At 34.8% G+C, this 17,174-nt stretch overlaps 1 protein-coding gene across 1 annotated transcript in view; it reads left to right on the top strand.

Annotated features, from left to right (window-relative positions):
- Positions 1-967: 967 nt before the first annotated feature.
- LOC110030468 overlaps positions 968-17,174 on the top strand; it is a 52,395-nt gene continuing 36,188 nt past the window's right edge. The window contains exons 1-3 of the mRNA XM_020733191.1: positions 968-1,318; positions 11,233-11,327; positions 13,997-14,110. Of these exons, the coding sequence (XP_020588850.1) occupies positions 1,174-1,318; positions 11,233-11,327; positions 13,997-14,110 (354 nt within the window). The 5' untranslated portion in view covers positions 968-1,173. The remainder of the gene's footprint in view (positions 1,319-11,232; positions 11,328-13,996; positions 14,111-17,174) is intronic.

Genomic DNA, 17,174 nt, shown 5'->3' with positions numbered 1-17,174 from the left:
AGAGAAAGCTGAAGAAACTCTAAGCTCTTCATGGTTCCTTAACTCTAGTGTCGTATTGTCACTGATCAGCCATCGTCACCGCTGGACCACCACTGCTCGGCCGTCGCCGTCATCAACGAACGACCATCACCGATTTCTGCCCATGGCTAGACCGCTACTATTTTGCCGCAGCTCGCCACTACTAGGCCACCGTACACTAGCCGTCGCCATTGCCGTCGTTGTCGGGCCGCCATCATCAAGCCACTGTCATCGTTGGATCACTACTATATGACCACATTCTTTGAGTAGCTGCCACTATCAAACCACTATCGACGCTTCGCGGTCACAACCGTTTGGTCGCCACTACCAAAGACACTGACAATAAATTTTCTAGCACATTATCTCTACTGTCGACTTTCCTTGACAGTAGTTAAGTAGCAATCTCCCAGTCGTTTCTTCTACTTCCCTAGCAAATATCTTATGCCACTTGTACAATATTGCTTCCAATTATTCAAGGGGCGACAAAAGTCTTATAACCTATATTGACATAACGAAATTATTTCAAATGGGCCATACCTTATGATTTTTTTTTTTTGGGTTTTTCAAGTTACAACTCTCGCCGTCAAGTTTATCGATTTCTTTTTTCTTTGTGTATGTCGGATCTTCATACAATATTGAAACATTAACACACAGCTCTACCAGTACAAATTTACCGACATACAACAATTATAAAAATAAAAATCGAGGCGCTAGATTTGTACATATAGAAGAATTGTGTGAAATGTATCTAAATGCCACAAAAATTAAATTTAGATTCAACTAATTATCCAAAAAAAAGCTCACTCCTCATGCAACACTCACAAATTGCACCATGACCCTTTTTTAAATAAATCCAGTTGTTTTTCTTAATTTCGAAAAACGTTCGAAGATTAGTAGAATAAGAAGGCTTTGAAAGCTGCAACGCAATTTTAAATTCGTGATAATGGAGTCCATTCGCAAAGTAAAAGTGTCGTTTCTCAGACGAGCAAAGCACTCTCTCTCTTCGCCATTCGAGTGCTGGGATCGTGGCGTTTTTGATTCCGAAGGCGATTATCTTCCTTTCTTCCAAGCTCGAATTGTTTCAGCTCTCTTGCTGCAATCATTTAGCGGTTACAGAGTGGAAAACCGAGCTATTTGCTACAGCGAATTCAGTATATGCTTCTCTCCGGGGGCCGTAGCTCGCCGGCGGCGATGGAAGTAGGGCCAAAGGTTCGAAGCAAGGACGTGATGCGGCTTGAGCGGGAATCCGTCATTCCTATCCTCAAGCCCAAGCTTATCATGACTCTAGCCAATCTCATAGGTAACCTAGCGCTTGTGTGCTTTCTTTTGAAACCGTTATGTGTTCTTTTTATTATTTTATCCGCTTGATTCGATTGGCGATTATTATTTCATTGATTTTTTTTTATTTTTCCGTTATGGATGTGTTTAGAGGATTTCCTGCCTCAGTCTTTTGTTTTGGTTAATGAATTTCTAAATTTCATTTGATTGAATAGGGTAATTGGGTGATATTTTTGATGTTTTTTTTTCTTCAGTTCTGCTGTTTTGGATTACTGGAGTCTTTTGTTGAAGTTGTGGTAAGGTGATAATCTTAAAACATGGAACTGCAGTTTGAATCAGATATTAATTCTTACTGGAGAACTTTACCGATGAACTTAGAGAAAATTCAATTTTGTCTTTATCAAGGGACATAGTTTTTGTGGGAAATGAATATAACAAGAGATTTTAAGGCTTGAGAGTGTCCAAGGACGTTACCTTCTAGACGCTACTAGCCCCCGCTTGTTACAAAATTTGTTCTATACGCCTTAAGTTGTGTCTGGAGCTCCGATTCGATTTAAGCTATTAGGATTAAGTAAAGTTCATAAATCCGGATTTACTAAATTCCGAAGGGGTTAAATCCTGAAAACTGTCTCACAAATGATTTACTAAATCCTGTAATACTGTCTGACAATGGATGAGCAGGATTTAAAAAATAGTTAACAGCTGGGAGTAAAAAAAAGATGCATGCATAGATGCTCATGAAGTTCTCTCTCAAAAACAAGTGATTATTACTTCAGCCTGTTTTAAACCATAATGCTCTAGCATCAGGGACATCCAAATATTTTCGAAATGTCGACTAAACTTTCTATTTTTGCAAGACACTCATTCATCGATATCACAACGTTATGATCCAATAATTTCTTCAAAGCTACAGCGTTATGTTCTTCATCTGAAACAACAAATATTTGAATAGGAGGGTCATCAGAAGATTTTCCATCAGGAATAGTGTTAGTCAAATGAGCAGAGGTATATGCGGTGTTGGAAAAATGGTCGGGTTGCACCTCCTCAGCAGGGATGGTAGGTGACAAGACGTCCACCCTCAATTCAGTATAAATAGATTTTTGAACATGTTGCTTATCTTTAGCAATATCCAGCCTTAAATGAGGATGCAAGAGATATCAAATAGTAGAACTGTGGCTAAACATATTATAATGAGAGCTAAAGAAGAGTGTGGTTCTATTTGAACATTTTGCTAATACCCGTTGTGAGTGGATCCAATCTATTCCTTATCCAGAGTTGGTTGGGTGATATCTCTCTCAACTAACACACAAACCGCAAAAGGTCTGGTGACAACAAGTTTAGGACTATCAATCTTGAGAGGTTTACCGTAAGTAGCAGCTAAGGAGTAAAAAATTTCAAAGTTGAATAGGTGTAGTTTTAACCCTGAAAAGTTTATCCAAACATGAATGATAGGGAACTCCGCTTTTAGATCAAAGTCGACAGTCCACTTTAGGATTTTCATAAAACGGTTGTAAATCTTGATTAACCTTCGAGAAAAAATACGAGTGTAATCAGCATCATAAGATAACTGAATAAGTATATGTCGGCCGTTAAACAAGCCAATGAGTATATGTATTCCAATTACCCGATAGCTTCATAATCTACCCGATAGTTTCATAGCATCAAAATATTTTTGAATGATCTCAAGTTTAGGGTGACCATAAAAGAATTTCCACACTAGAGCAAAACACCAAGAAGACGCTATATATATATAGATAAACAAAGAAAACCAAATTTAGCATTCATAGTACTACATGAAAGCTGGTTTTTTCCCTCAGCTAATATGAAATAACAATACAACCTACTTCAAAGTATTAACAACTGCCGGTTGAAACCTTCCACAAAAATCTTATCACTATAGTTCATTCATGCCATCTTATCCTAAAGAGCATTCAAACTGAAACCTGCCATAGAATTTTTCCACAATACACTCCAAAACATTGATCAATTCATGTAGAGCTTCAGACCAACAATAATAAAATTACAGTATATAGACCCTAGACTATGAAGACAAACCCGAAAAGCATTCATGCCTCTCAAAAACTAGTATCAATAAAGTTACAGTAATCTAAAGCCATGATCTCGAACAACAGTCAAGAAACTAAAATCCAAAGCATGATGATAAAGACCACATTGTTTGGGCATATGATATGATGAGGAAGTGAACCTCATTCAAAAGAAAAAGAAACCAGACTAGAAAAAAATTCCTAGATTGGAACGGGGAAAGAGGGAAAAATCGCTCGAAAAGAGAAGCTAGGGATGTTATTGCGGGAGGAAAGAGATCGTCCACATTATAGATATAACCTCGTCGCCCGATGGACAATAGTTTGACAAGAGGACCGTTGGGAGGGAAGAAGGCTAAGCTTATCTCGCGCTATTAGATGAGCTGTTACCTACCTGTGCCATAAATTCTCAACGCGAACATAAATTCACCGATTCGTAGATTTAGTGAATCCCAAATTTTTGGCCGAAATCGGTGAAATCCAGATTTAACAAATCTGCGGTTTTATTTTGTCCAAAAGGACTGTAGCTTATATCTCACTTAAATCTCAGGATGAATCTGTTGCCAGACAGCCTCTTAGAGATTCAACAACCTAGAGATAAGGCTGTAATCTAGGTGAGTTGAGCAGAGTTTGTTGTGGATTAGAGTTGGCTTTGTTATATTTTAAGTTGTTCTTGTTTGGCTTGAGTTTGAGTAGAGCTTTCATATATATGTTTATATTTTGCTTGATTAAATTTTAAAAATTGTACTTGATTTGCACTTTATTTGTTTATATTAATTTAATAAGTATTTCAACAAGTTAATAAACAAGCTAAAATTCACATGAGTACTTGATTTCTCACATAAAATTATTAACAAATGATTTACAAATATAAATAAATAAGTTGGTGAACAAATTTTAAGTTAGTATTTTGTTAGCTTACATCAATTAACTAAGACAATATATAAATTACAAGTAAGATTTCATGAAATCAAATAATATAAATAAGTGCTAACAAACTGTTTCATCGAAATAAAGAAATAAGAAAAAAATGTATAAATTATGAAATATATTGATATTAAATTATAATATTTTACTATTAAATATATAATTAAATAAGTTTTAATTAAACAATTTTATTTAAATAATATGTCATATATGATACAAGTTATCATTGAATTTATTATAAAATACATATTAAGTTACTTGTTGAATAATAAATTAATTTGTTCATGAACATAAAAAGTGATTTGAACTGTAATTAAATAGGTTCATATAACCTTCGAGCTTTTAAAAAATATTCAAGCTTGTTTTTTTACTAATTTCAACAAACTCCATCTAGTATTATTTTGTGGAGTTTGTGTTGTTCATCGAGTGCATTTGTTCACTAGGTCAGGGATGCTACTTGCAATTTAAACAATCTAACTTTGTAAGGGAAAGAAATATTGGTATGCGATATATGTAATTCTTAACCATCATTGCCATACAATCACACATTCTTTATACCATATTATTTTTTGATTAACAAGGGATATTAGCCTTATCTGAGTTATTTGAGGCCAACATTAGGAATTCTTATCCTCATTTATTTTTGTTGAGTGTTGTCTTAGGTATTAAACATGTTTTTCGCAAAGTATTTTTGTCAACTTACTATTCATGTAATTTTAGGTCTATCATTTTTTTTTCTAATCCTTTGATATTAATTTTAATAACTTGTTTAATGAGTGTTTTGTTTCCTTTCTTGGACATGTCCAAATCTATTATTTTTTTTTAAATCATGTGTTTGGGCTGATAACATATTTTTAAAACTTTCTATGTCTATAGTAATATTGCACATATTTCCCTTCATAGTGCAAATAGTAAGAAAAATATTTTGGCGGGGCCATTGTTACTTTTTAATGAGCTCAATCTGATGGATTCCTCTAGCCATTAGCATTTCTTCCTTGTCAATTGGAAGACTCCTCTCTTATATCTTCATCTTTTATGTCCCTAGTGTTACTGTATGTTTCTTCCACCACTCCCTATTTAGTAAAAGAGATCACTTTCTTATTAGGACAATCATATATTATATGCTAAAATCATGACACTTGAGGTACTTTTTAGCCGGAAATGGCTTGTTGTGTTGGTGGCACCCACATTTTCTCCACTCTTGGTTGATTTTTCCTAAAAAAGGGACGACTTTGGTGCTCGTGCCCTTACTGCACTATCCTAAGGTTGAGCTTTGTCTATACGGTGTGATGGTCCCCTAACGATGATGTTGCTTCTCCACCCTCAAATCTATGATTTATATGCTATCTATATTTCGAGTAGGGATCAATAGGTTTGTAGTTGCACCATATTATGAATAATTGATCTAATTGTTTAAAGTGCATTGCCACTGTGTGTTCCTCAGGTTCCACCAACTAACATTTTAATATATGTTGAGTTAATTGGGTCATGTATTCCTTCACAGAAAAGTCCCTCTTATGTAAGCTGTTGAATTTTAGGAACATATCATGACGATAATACGTGAGAAGATATTTTTACTGCATTGTTTTGTCATATTGGGCCATGTGGTGATATTTTTCTTCCATTCTTGTTGTCGAAGATGCTTTAGATTCTCCGAGCATAAAACAATGTTTTTCTTAAGCTTCGTAGATGTAAATTTAACTCTCTTATCTTGGGAAACCTCATTGTGTTAAAACATTTGTTTCATTGCTTAGAGCCACTCAATAAATCTATTCAGATCTAACACCCATTAAAATCTGACAATTCAAACATCATCCCAAATTCCTTGCCTCTCCTTTGATATTCAATGTCAAATTAATGAGATATTGGTTCTTTATCAATGAAAATTTTTCGGTGGAAGGGATTAACTTCCTCCTCTCGATCCAATGAATCACCATTATAACCATACGTGATATTTTCAGGTTGTCATCTCTCAAATACGACAAGTTATAGTTGGATGATCTTTTTATGCATAGTATTTTCAGGTTGTCATCTCTCAAATACGACAAGTTTTGTTATAGTTGGATGATCTTTTTATGCATAGCTTTCATTATGAGCTCTTGAACACCTCTTTGCATGTTTTTTCTCGGCTGCATGAGGTCTCTTTCTCCCAATTAGGGTTCCAATCAAAATTGAAAGGCACTTTTAGGTAAATAAAAGGTGAGAGGGTGAGGGTAGATGAATTAGATAATGTAAATTTAGGCTTCGAAGAGAGAAAAATAAATAAAAAAAATTAGAGTTTGCTAGGCTCTAATATCCAATGTCACAATTCTAGGGTTTCTAGATGGTATGAAAAGATAACATGAAGGATCAAATCTTGGGAGGAAAAGCAACAAAGGAAAAATTTGCAATAAGCCTGAGAACTGGTGGGACCAACGGTTGGACAATAAGCTGGACACAAAAAATAGTAGGTAGGCAACAACTCTAGAGGTATAGAAAGGTATTCAAACATTTGGGAGTGATCACCACCTAGATTCAGTCAGATTATCGACATACCACCTGAGAAAGATAAATAATACAATACTTGACAAGAGAAAACTAGAAAAATTAATTTCTAATTCATAAAAAACAAAAATAAATGCCCCAACATCAGTGCATAACAAACATATTTATAGTTCCTAAGCAAAATAACCCAAACTATATTTCAAATAATACAAAAATGACAACAACAAGGCTAACAATTAGTAGGTGGGAAAATCCCGCTATTGGGTCTTCACAGAATGGGATTCCGTTCCAATTATTATCCTGCGTATGCAGGATCACTGGAACCAGTCCCACTTAAGAACACGATGGTTATAGTTTGCGTTGGTTGAGTAGGCTTTTATTTTAAGAGATTATTATTAGTTTTTCTAAATGAGGCTAGATGACCTTATTTGAGGCCATAAGTATGTTGTAGGGAGAGAGTGTAGGCCTATGGGAATGTGCATGGTATAGGGAAGGCAAGGGCATTGGCTTTGGGCATCAAGTCTTTTTTTTAACAATTATTAATTAATTAAATATTTATTTCCTGTCATTCATAGGCTTATTAATCATTGCTAATGCATGATAATATTTGCCATCATCTTGCGTGTCTCAAATATGTTTGTATTCACATATAGGTGAATTTTTGCATCTCTTGTGTGGGAACTAAGAAAATATATTTGTATTGTTGGTAATTTTGACATTCTGAACATGCAAGCACGATTTATTTTTGAAACAAGCATCAATTGAGTGCTCATTATGATGCGGTGCGGATGCAAGGGTTTACCACACGAGATAATGCATGAGCTTGATTTCACGAATGCGGCTATAGTATCGAACATGGGAGATTGTCGCAGCTTCTTGGACCAGTTCATTAGCGCAGCTTTGAAGATGACTTTCTATCTGTGGGATTGCAGCCTAATTGGAGTGGGGTTCACTCTTAGTTATCCTAAGGTTATATATTTGTGTTTCTGATATTTTAGGTTAAGTTGTTTGGCGGGAGTTTATTTAGGACAACCGTCGACATCCATTCTCTCGCTTCGAGGGGTGTATCCGAGGGTTTGGTGGTGCTTCGGTTGCATCTCTCTTTCGATGTTGTGATTATCTTTTCTATCCCTTTCCACATCCTCTTGACGTCGCTCCTGGTTGCCCTCTATTGCTGCAGCCGTCCCTGAACAAACAAAGTTGTTTTCACTGTAGTTTTTATAATTCTAGATGCTTATCCTCGCTGTTGCCGCACAGGGCAGCCATATTTTTGTTGTCCTACAGTTTTCTGCATCCCTCGCCTTTGCCGCCGACATTCCTCCTCGCTACTGCCAACCAAAACGACGCCTATTTTCTATTCACATGCGGTTCTATTGTCGTCCAACCATTCCTCTTTACTGCAACCGCCATTTCATCCATCCATCCTTGCTGCCATCTCCCCAGACAACCCTCCCACATCGTTCCCTGATGTTTGCTTGTTGTCCAACCAAGGAAACAGTCAGACTTGTTGTTTTCTTCTTGTCAATGACCTTTTCCACCCTTGAGTCACCTTCCAAACCCTCACTGACCACCACCACCCCTGAATCTACCCTTTAGTTTGAGTTTGTGTTATCAGTTGTTGCAATTTTAAGTTTCCGTATGTTGGTTGTAATTTCATATTTGATAATAAAATTCGGTTTTCTTACTGTTGTTTGGTTAACTCCGATATCATTTGACTTCGGAGCTAGCCTAACCCTAGTCTTATTCTATATTTCTTAGCATCCACCACTACCTGACTTTATCTTTACCCAAAATTTCTTTCCTACCATACATCACCCACTACACACCCCTTCCACCTCCCCAAACCCCAAATTCTAATCACGTCACCGTTGAGACAAGTTTTAGAGGCTAAGCGGGAGTTTATGATCGAAGAGATATAACGACAACTTGGTCAAGTGCTACAATGTATCTATAAAATTGAGGAAATGAGACCATTTAGAGGGTTCGCCCAAACTCCATTCGATTTTAGAGATGGACCGCTTGACATGAAATATTGGAGAAGCTAGGAGACAATCACTTAGATCTGGACGAGTTTATTGAGTGATTTCAGACCGTGAAATTTTTCTTCAATTACCAGGAAGTCCCATACGATAGATTGGTGAAATTACTTATTATCAATTTAAAAAAGAGTGCATTATTTTAGTGAAAAAATTTGAAACACCTATGCTAGCGTGAAAGAAAAAACAAGATCACTACCTAGTACTGGATGAAACGGATGTTGTAGTAATCGTACCTACCCGCACCTATAGGCAGGATATGTTTACAACAATATCACTGGATGACTGCTAGATCTTACAAGTAAAATTCAACCCTAGGATTGACCAACAAGAGTATGCCCGGGGAAACATCGAAGTCCCCACTTGAGGTAGAAAAGGTGTAACCAATTCGCTTTCCCAAATCTAGCCAAGAAGTGTTTCATTTGTCATAGATTTGAACATATGGAATTAGATCGCATAATCAGGATAATGATCTATTTCACTGAGCAGAGAACAGTTGAAGAAAAAGACAATGACAAAAAAATGTATGAAGATGTTAGAGCTGAGCCTTAGATTCAAATCAACGAGAAAGAGACACTAGTGATTCAAGATGAGCCCATGAGAGAGACTCTGTCTGGATTAGTCTAGATTGTTCTAGAAGATAGTGAGTCTGAGAAGTTGATACCTGAAAAGGGTCAACTTTTGCTGAAGGAATTGCCGAACATCCTGAATTATAGTTCACCTAGTGGGTGGATGCCCCTGAAAGTGGTCTAACATGCCAGAAATGATTAACTTTTGAGCTACTTTTGGAAGACTATATGCAATTATTCAAATATTAAATTTAGTTCAGTAGTGTACCCATCGACAGATGACCAGATAGGATGGATGAGCCACTGCTTTGGAAATTGTATTGGGAGCTTGGTTGGAAAGAAAATTTTATAATGGGATCAGGTCCTACTTGAGAAGAAGAAACCTCTTCTGAGTGGTTGCCAGTGAGAATGCTCAACCTACCATAAATTTTATCCTAGAGTTGATTTCTTCTTACATACTTGTTTATTAGATTCGCCTAACAGAGCATGAGAAGTGAGAATAGCAGATTATAGATTTAATTACTCTAGATTTAGTTCATGAGAATCCATGTCTATATGTAGCTCCAGCTCAGAATGTGCCAAAAGAAGACATGCTTTTTCGATTAGGATGTGTTTTGGAATAATAACACTTACAGGATTGATTTACATTTATCGGGAGTTTGCAACATTTTCATTACTTTCAATGTGGCCGACCAGACTCCATACTATGAGATGACAAAAGCTTCGACAAATGAGGTCGAAGCTCCCCCAACCTTGGAATACTGACATTGGGCTGACGCTAGGTTTTCCCACTGAGACAATGCATGACCGTGATTCCGTGAATCCCGTTAAAGTACCATACACGGGAGATTGTCGCAGCTATTTGGATCGGTTCATTAATGCAGCTTTGGCCTCTATGTCCATTGGATTGCAGCCCAATTGGAGTGGGGTTCACTTCTAGTTATTCTAAGGTTATATATTTTTGGTAGTATTGTTTTAGGTTAAGTTTTTATGGCTGAGTTTATTTAGGATAGCAGCTTGTGTCCTTTTTCTCCCTTTGAGGGTTGTACCGAGGGTTTAGGTGGTGCTCCTGCTGTATGTCTCTCCTGAGGTGGTGATTCTCTTCCTTATCCCCTACGACATCCTACCCTCGTCACACCCGGTTTCTCTCCATTGCTATAGCCGCCCCCAAACAGTAGTAGTTGCTGTTTTCACTGTAGTTTTTCCAATTCCAGCCTTCTATAGCTGCCATCGCCTCAAACAGCCATACTCTTGCCGTCCTGCAGTCCCCTGCATCTCCCGCTGCTGCCATCAGCATTTCCCCTCGCCATCGCCACCCAGAACATCACCTATTTGCTGTTCACTTGAAGTTCTGTTGCGGTCCAGTCTTTCCTCTTTGTTTTCGCCACTATTTTAGCCCTACATCCTTACTTCCATCACCCCGGACAACCCGCCCACATCGCTCCCACATCGAAATGACTACCGGTAGGCTAATCAAGCCGGGGTGAGCTTGAGCGCGTTTAATAAACAAGCTCAAGTTTGAGCTTCAGTTCGAGCTCGTGGCTTAATAAGCTCGTCTTGTGACCTTTTTTAACAAGCCAAACTCAAGCCGGTCGGCTCATTTACAGCCCTAGGTTTGCTATTTGATATATTTATTTTAATTAATTATTATTATTATTTTGCATTTACACATTTCAGTGAACGCTATAATGCATGCCAAATGTGCTATGTGACATCTTAACTTTTATTCATAATTGAAAACTATACGCAAAGCTTTATTGATAGAAAATTGGGCTGAAAAGCATGCATGAATGGTTAGAAGATTTTTTATTGCATAATCATGCTTTGTCTTCCTCAAACGTTTATTTCTTGTATTTTTACCTGGAAAATTTTGCACAGAACATGACACTGACAGAGCCGAGTTTTTGAAGCTATGCAAGAGGGTGGAGTATACTATTAGAGCTTGGTATCTACTTCAATTCGAGGATTTGATGGTATCAAGTTCATTATTTTGAAGCAAATTTATAATAAAATTTTGCTATATATCTTCAAAAGTTTTGCAGTTTTGTCATACTTAGCATAAATCTTTTGATTGAAAACTTCTAAGGATATATATATACTATTTAAATCAATACAAGTTTTGCACTCATTTCTTATGTATTTACATTTCTACATCTAGACTTACTAAACTTTGATATTTAGATATATCATATTTGGGTGCTTTAAATCTATGCATGAAAATGTGTATTTGATTTTTAAAAAATGTTTCGGGCCTTTTGTGAGATAGAAAAGTGCCGCTTAGACTGAAAGGAAAATTTTATAAGAGGGCGGTGAGACCTGTAATGCTCTATGGCGCTGAATGTTGGCCTTTAAAAGAGAAGCATAATACTAAGTTAAGTGTTGCCGAGATGAGAATGATTAGGTGGATGAGTGTCTTTACACTTAGAGAAAAAATGCAAAATGAATATATTCGTGATAGGGTTGGTGTAGCTCCAGTGATGGACAAAATTAGATAGAGTCGTGTTAGATGGTTGGGTCACATTAAACGTCGACCATTTGATGATCCAATTAGGAGAGTAGATGTTTTAGATTCAACTTTTGTTCAGAAAGGCAGAGGCAGACCTAGGAAGGCTTGGGCATATTGTGTAAAAAATGATCTTAATTGATTAGAATTAAATGAAAATATAACACTAAATAGGACGCAATGGAGAAAAAGAATTCATGTAGCCGACTCACTTAGTAGGATTAAGGCTTTGTTGTTGTTGTTGTTGAATTCATGAAGGAGGATCCTATAAAGCTTCACTCCCCAAATGTATCCACACTGTGACTCATCTCTTGATTATATGTACCTACCAAAGAAATGGTGCTGCGTGCATGACAATCTCATCCACTTTGATTGATCCACCTAAGCTAGAGGCACAAGAAACAAGAAATGCGAATTGTTATTGTAGATTTGTGTGGGGATCATAGCAGTACACTTTACATTTGAAGTTGGTGGTATTGTTACAATTTTTTGGTATAGTAGAGTTTCGTCCATGTCAGTATTGTTTATGTCGGTGTTGGCTAGAATCCCTACTTTAGATAGTACTAAAAGTGATTTGGACAAAGGAATTATATATAGTTCAAGGAACCACAAAAAAGGGGGGAAGATTTACATACATACCACTCATTTCTTATATATTTATATATCCAACACCTGAACTTTAATTTTTACTTGCATGGCTCCTTGTGCATGAAAAACTGTATTTCATTTTTTAAAGTTAAAAATGGTGGTGTTTTTGATGTGATATGAAAGGTTTGGATGATATAAATGTAAAAAATAAAGTTTTGGTGTTAGATATGTAAACATATAGTAATTGTGTGATATCTATGTAAATTCCCCTGAACGAATTGCAGTCTATACTCTTGGCAAAGTTTAATTAATATTTCATCAGCATTGACCATATCCCAATTTTTTGGGCCAGCTTTATCAGCTCTAATTTTTCTTTCACTCTTGTTGACTGTTGCCTGAGACGTTAAACCTATTCTTCATGAATGACTTTGAACAAAATTTTTTACTGTTATCTTAGATCTATCCCATTTTTTCTTTTTAGTCCTTTGACACTAATTTAATCTATTCATATGATAGGTGCATTTTTTACCCTTTGTTGTACATGTCTAAATCAAGTTAGTTTATTTTTAACTATCTTATTTTCAATTGTTCTCATTCCAACGATTTTTTATTTAAACATTTTTTTAATTTATCCTTCTTAATTTTCAGGAGATTCATCTTACTTTTTTGTCCTACTCATCATGCTCAACTTGGCTATTGGCGGCCTTTTTATTTCTCAACACTCGGATTCACACAAATGACATGCCTATTTTTATTTCTATAAAACATACCTTTAAGTCCTTATGATAGATTTTCTTGGTTGGAGTATTTAAGCATATATTAAAAAAAATATGGGCACGGATTGAATTAACATTTTTATAGACTTTGGGACTAAAATTAATCCCTGTAAAGATTCATGGGATTATTTTGACGCTTTTTTTAAAACTTTCTTATCATATGATACTCTTATACTCTTGAGTTACTTCTCTTTTTTAAGAAGCCAACCTTAAATGTCAAAATTTGGTTATATCTCTCTTCTTCTATATCCAGATCTATAATACTTAAACCTATTACATTATGAATTACTCTACCTTGAAAAATTATCACTTTCTATATTCAAATATTATCACACTACAAATCAGCTTTCTTGTGGTGTCATGATATTTTGTGTGTTTTTTTAGTAACAATGTGAATGAGTTTAAATACTGATTCATTTTATCTTCTAGAAAATACATGATTTTGCAATGTAACTTACTGCTTTGAAAAATATGTTGTCATTTGGTCAACTTTGGTCACTGAGTAATTTAATTTCCAAATTTATAAATAAGTTCTGAGATGATTTTATTCATCTTGAAATGAATAGGTACTGAAAAGAGTAATTTAATCAAAGAAACTTATGATTGGTACCACAATAAATTACATAATGAAATGACTATAATGATTAGAACTATTCAACATGTGAAAGCTACTTGATAAGCCTTTCAGCAGTATTAATCATAATTAATTTCTTAGTTATCAAAAAATTTTTTTTTGTTCTTTAGTATTTAAACAAACAAGATTTGCTTTTTACAGCAACTGCATTCCCTGTTTGATCCTGCACGCGGCGCTCAGAGGTTGGAACAACAAAACTTATCTTCTGAAGAGATTGATGATCTTGAGCAGAACTTTCTGACATACTTATTCCAGGTCATTTATTCAAACATTTCTATGTGATTTATGATTAATAGACAAATTTATTGCTGATAAACTGTTAGTATACTTGTAGTATCTGCATTCTGAAATATGATTTTGTTCTCCTTTACAAATTAAAAATGATATTAAGTATGCTATACGAGATATTTTGGCAGATTTGTTATTGCAATCTATTATTACTGGAATCAGACTAATTACTTATTCATTATAAGAAGAAAACTTATTGCTTTTAAATAGATGTTATTTATTTTACTAGCAATAGGGCACGGATACCGACTTCATGTTAACATTTGATTTTGTTTCAAAAGTTAATATTTCTAATTAATTAATATAATCATCAGCGCTTGATATTTCAAACACCTATTGTTATAATTTTTTTCTTCGACATGTCTTGTTAATTATCTTTGATGTACTTTTTTTTGTCTTTAACTAGTTAGTGTATTTCGCTAAAAGAACCACCCATCATATGGAGAAAAAGAAACCAAATACGAACCGGATTCAAGTGCATCTTAATTAGAAAAAGGTAAAATAACATGTAATCTTGCTAAAAAAATCTTATAACCGAACATAATTGCTGCATCAAATGCCTTTTAAGTAAAAATGTTTGACTATAAATAAAGGTACATAGTGAGATGAGGAGAAGTAAAGCACGAAACAGAGAAAGTGTAGAAGAGCTGAGTAATGAACTTACAGTATTTTGGTATACTGCATTTTTACATACTTAGCATTTCAGCATTACTGTGGTTGTATATAGTCTTCTGCATACAATGTTTGTTTTGGTATTTGTTATGATCAGACGACCTTGAGAATGTTTGTTAGCAGCTGATGTCCATGATGAGCAACGTATAGGTGCTGTGTATTATGCAATCCATGTGGAATGGCTGCTGCTATCAATTCAGTTGTCAAGTGGAATGGCTGCTGTTATTCATTCTGTTATGAGACTGGAGAACCCCATTTATTAGGTTTTGCGGACAATAGCTATAGTCTGGTAAACGCTGGTATTTGATTTCATATAAACAAGTATCTTCAAGAGTGCAATTCGGATTTTTTACGAAGAATAACACAAATAGCTAAATATTAACCATACAAAACTGAAATCCTTGTAACTCTATCTGATCAGTACTTAACAAATGTCAGAACTTAGCAAGGTGAAAGTAGGTGTCATATCTTGTTTTATTACTTGAAGCTTCAAAATATGGCCCCAAATGAACTTTTGTAAGAAACAAAGCTTATAGGGTTGCCTAATGAATCTTTGATGTGATGGCAAGAATTTACTTGATGGACCCTTGATGGAAGGCGTGTATTTGGTTAGTAAGGGTTTGGAAGATGGCTAGTCTAAGCTATAATTGGAGTTTAAGGATCAAGGTATTGGTGGAGAGCGGGGAGAGGGGGTATCGATGTTTAGAAGGCTCAGAAAGAGGGGAGAAGTGGTGGAAGAGATGTTAGAGGAGGCTACGGGTGTGAGAGAGAGGATTTGTTGGGGTTGTTGGAAGTGGTAGGAGAAAGTTGGCGGTTTGTATGTGAAGGTTGGCCGAGCGCTAGAGGGACTCTATGCTAAGCAATAATAAGAGATAGAATCATTGAACTCGCTAAACTCTAAGCATTGGATTCATTGCTGTTAAAGCTCTAAACATGATGCGAAACACAAAAATATGTTCTATTTTAATGTGCAAAGCACAAAGCGAATCTGTGCTATTGCTAACTTGAGTATTCATTTCATGTATATATAATATTCGTACCACAATAAGTTATAATTTTATAGCAAATATGATGACACACTCAATAATAGTAATTTCCAGCTATTCGAAAGCCAACAAAATATTTAAATATAAGTGATGAAAGAATACTTAAAAGTCAAGAACACTTATTAGATTTAATGATCAATTAGAGGCTGAGATGCCGAACTTTTGTGGAGCTAGAATGTGTGAAGATGAGACCGTGAGAATCATTCTTAAGAAGCTAATGAACGAGAAGATGAAAAAATCATAAAACAAATAAGAAATTGCTGGCCAAACATATCCCAAGATGAAAAATTCCAAAAAAAAATGAAAATTAAAATTTTATTTTAAATATTAGAGTTTTTATTAGACATTTTCTTTGGTTTCTTGCTCGAGCTTTTAATCTTGGCTATTATATTTGGACCTTTAGCATGATTTTTTTCCATATAATTATTGATAAAATTATCCATATTACTACATCAACAAAGGCACTTATTTTAGTATGTGATGTTAATAGGCACATGAATGAATAATGCAATTTCATTGATAAAAGTATGTTGTTAATCCTTTCTATTCAACAAGAACTTATTATATTACATAATCTATAATTAAAACTTTATTCTTGAATAAAATTTTTGTAACCACTAACCAATAACCTTAGATCCTCGGAATTTCAAACACAAAACCTTTTGGATAATGCAAGACTTTTTCTTGTCCATTCTAGCGCAAGAATTAACCATCATTCTTTCATTTTTTACGGTGTGCTATGATCCCTGATATGCAACAATATAACAATATATTTGATTATATTTTTCAATTATATTTGCTTTTTTTTCAACAAAACCAAAAACATGATCCTGAAGAAAAATAAAAATTTAACTTTTAATATATATATATATATATATATATATTGAGATACTACACAAATATACGTATCGTTATTAAGTAATATAAGACTTTTTGATTACGACATGAATATCGAACCCACGAAGAAGATATGCAATATGCACTTTTTTGAAAACTTTCTATTTTTAAAAAGATAAATATTTAAACTAAATGTTTTTGTAGTAAAGAAAATTTAAATATTTTTGGTGATTTTGATATTTTGATAAAAACAGTAACAATTTAAAAAGATAACTAGAGTATTTGTAGAAGAAAAACACTAAATATGAAAATATCTTTCTTCTTATCATGAATCAGTAATAAGTATAAGAATTTTGTTGTGGAAGTATGCAAATTGTGTTGTGCCAAATAAAAGCAATAATATTTTTTACCCTTACTAAAGATGCTATAAAGAACATTGAATAATTTAAAGTTTGAATAGTTTTGAAGACCGGCTA

The sequence above is a fragment of the Phalaenopsis equestris genome, unplaced genomic scaffold (genome assembly GCF_001263595.1).
Source record: "Phalaenopsis equestris unplaced genomic scaffold, ASM126359v1 Scaffold000724, whole genome shotgun sequence".
In the NCBI taxonomy this organism is placed as follows: Eukaryota; Viridiplantae; Streptophyta; class Magnoliopsida; order Asparagales; family Orchidaceae; genus Phalaenopsis; species Phalaenopsis equestris.
Note: the sequence above shows the minus strand (reverse complement) of the source record. Positions and strands in the feature narration are given on the sequence as shown.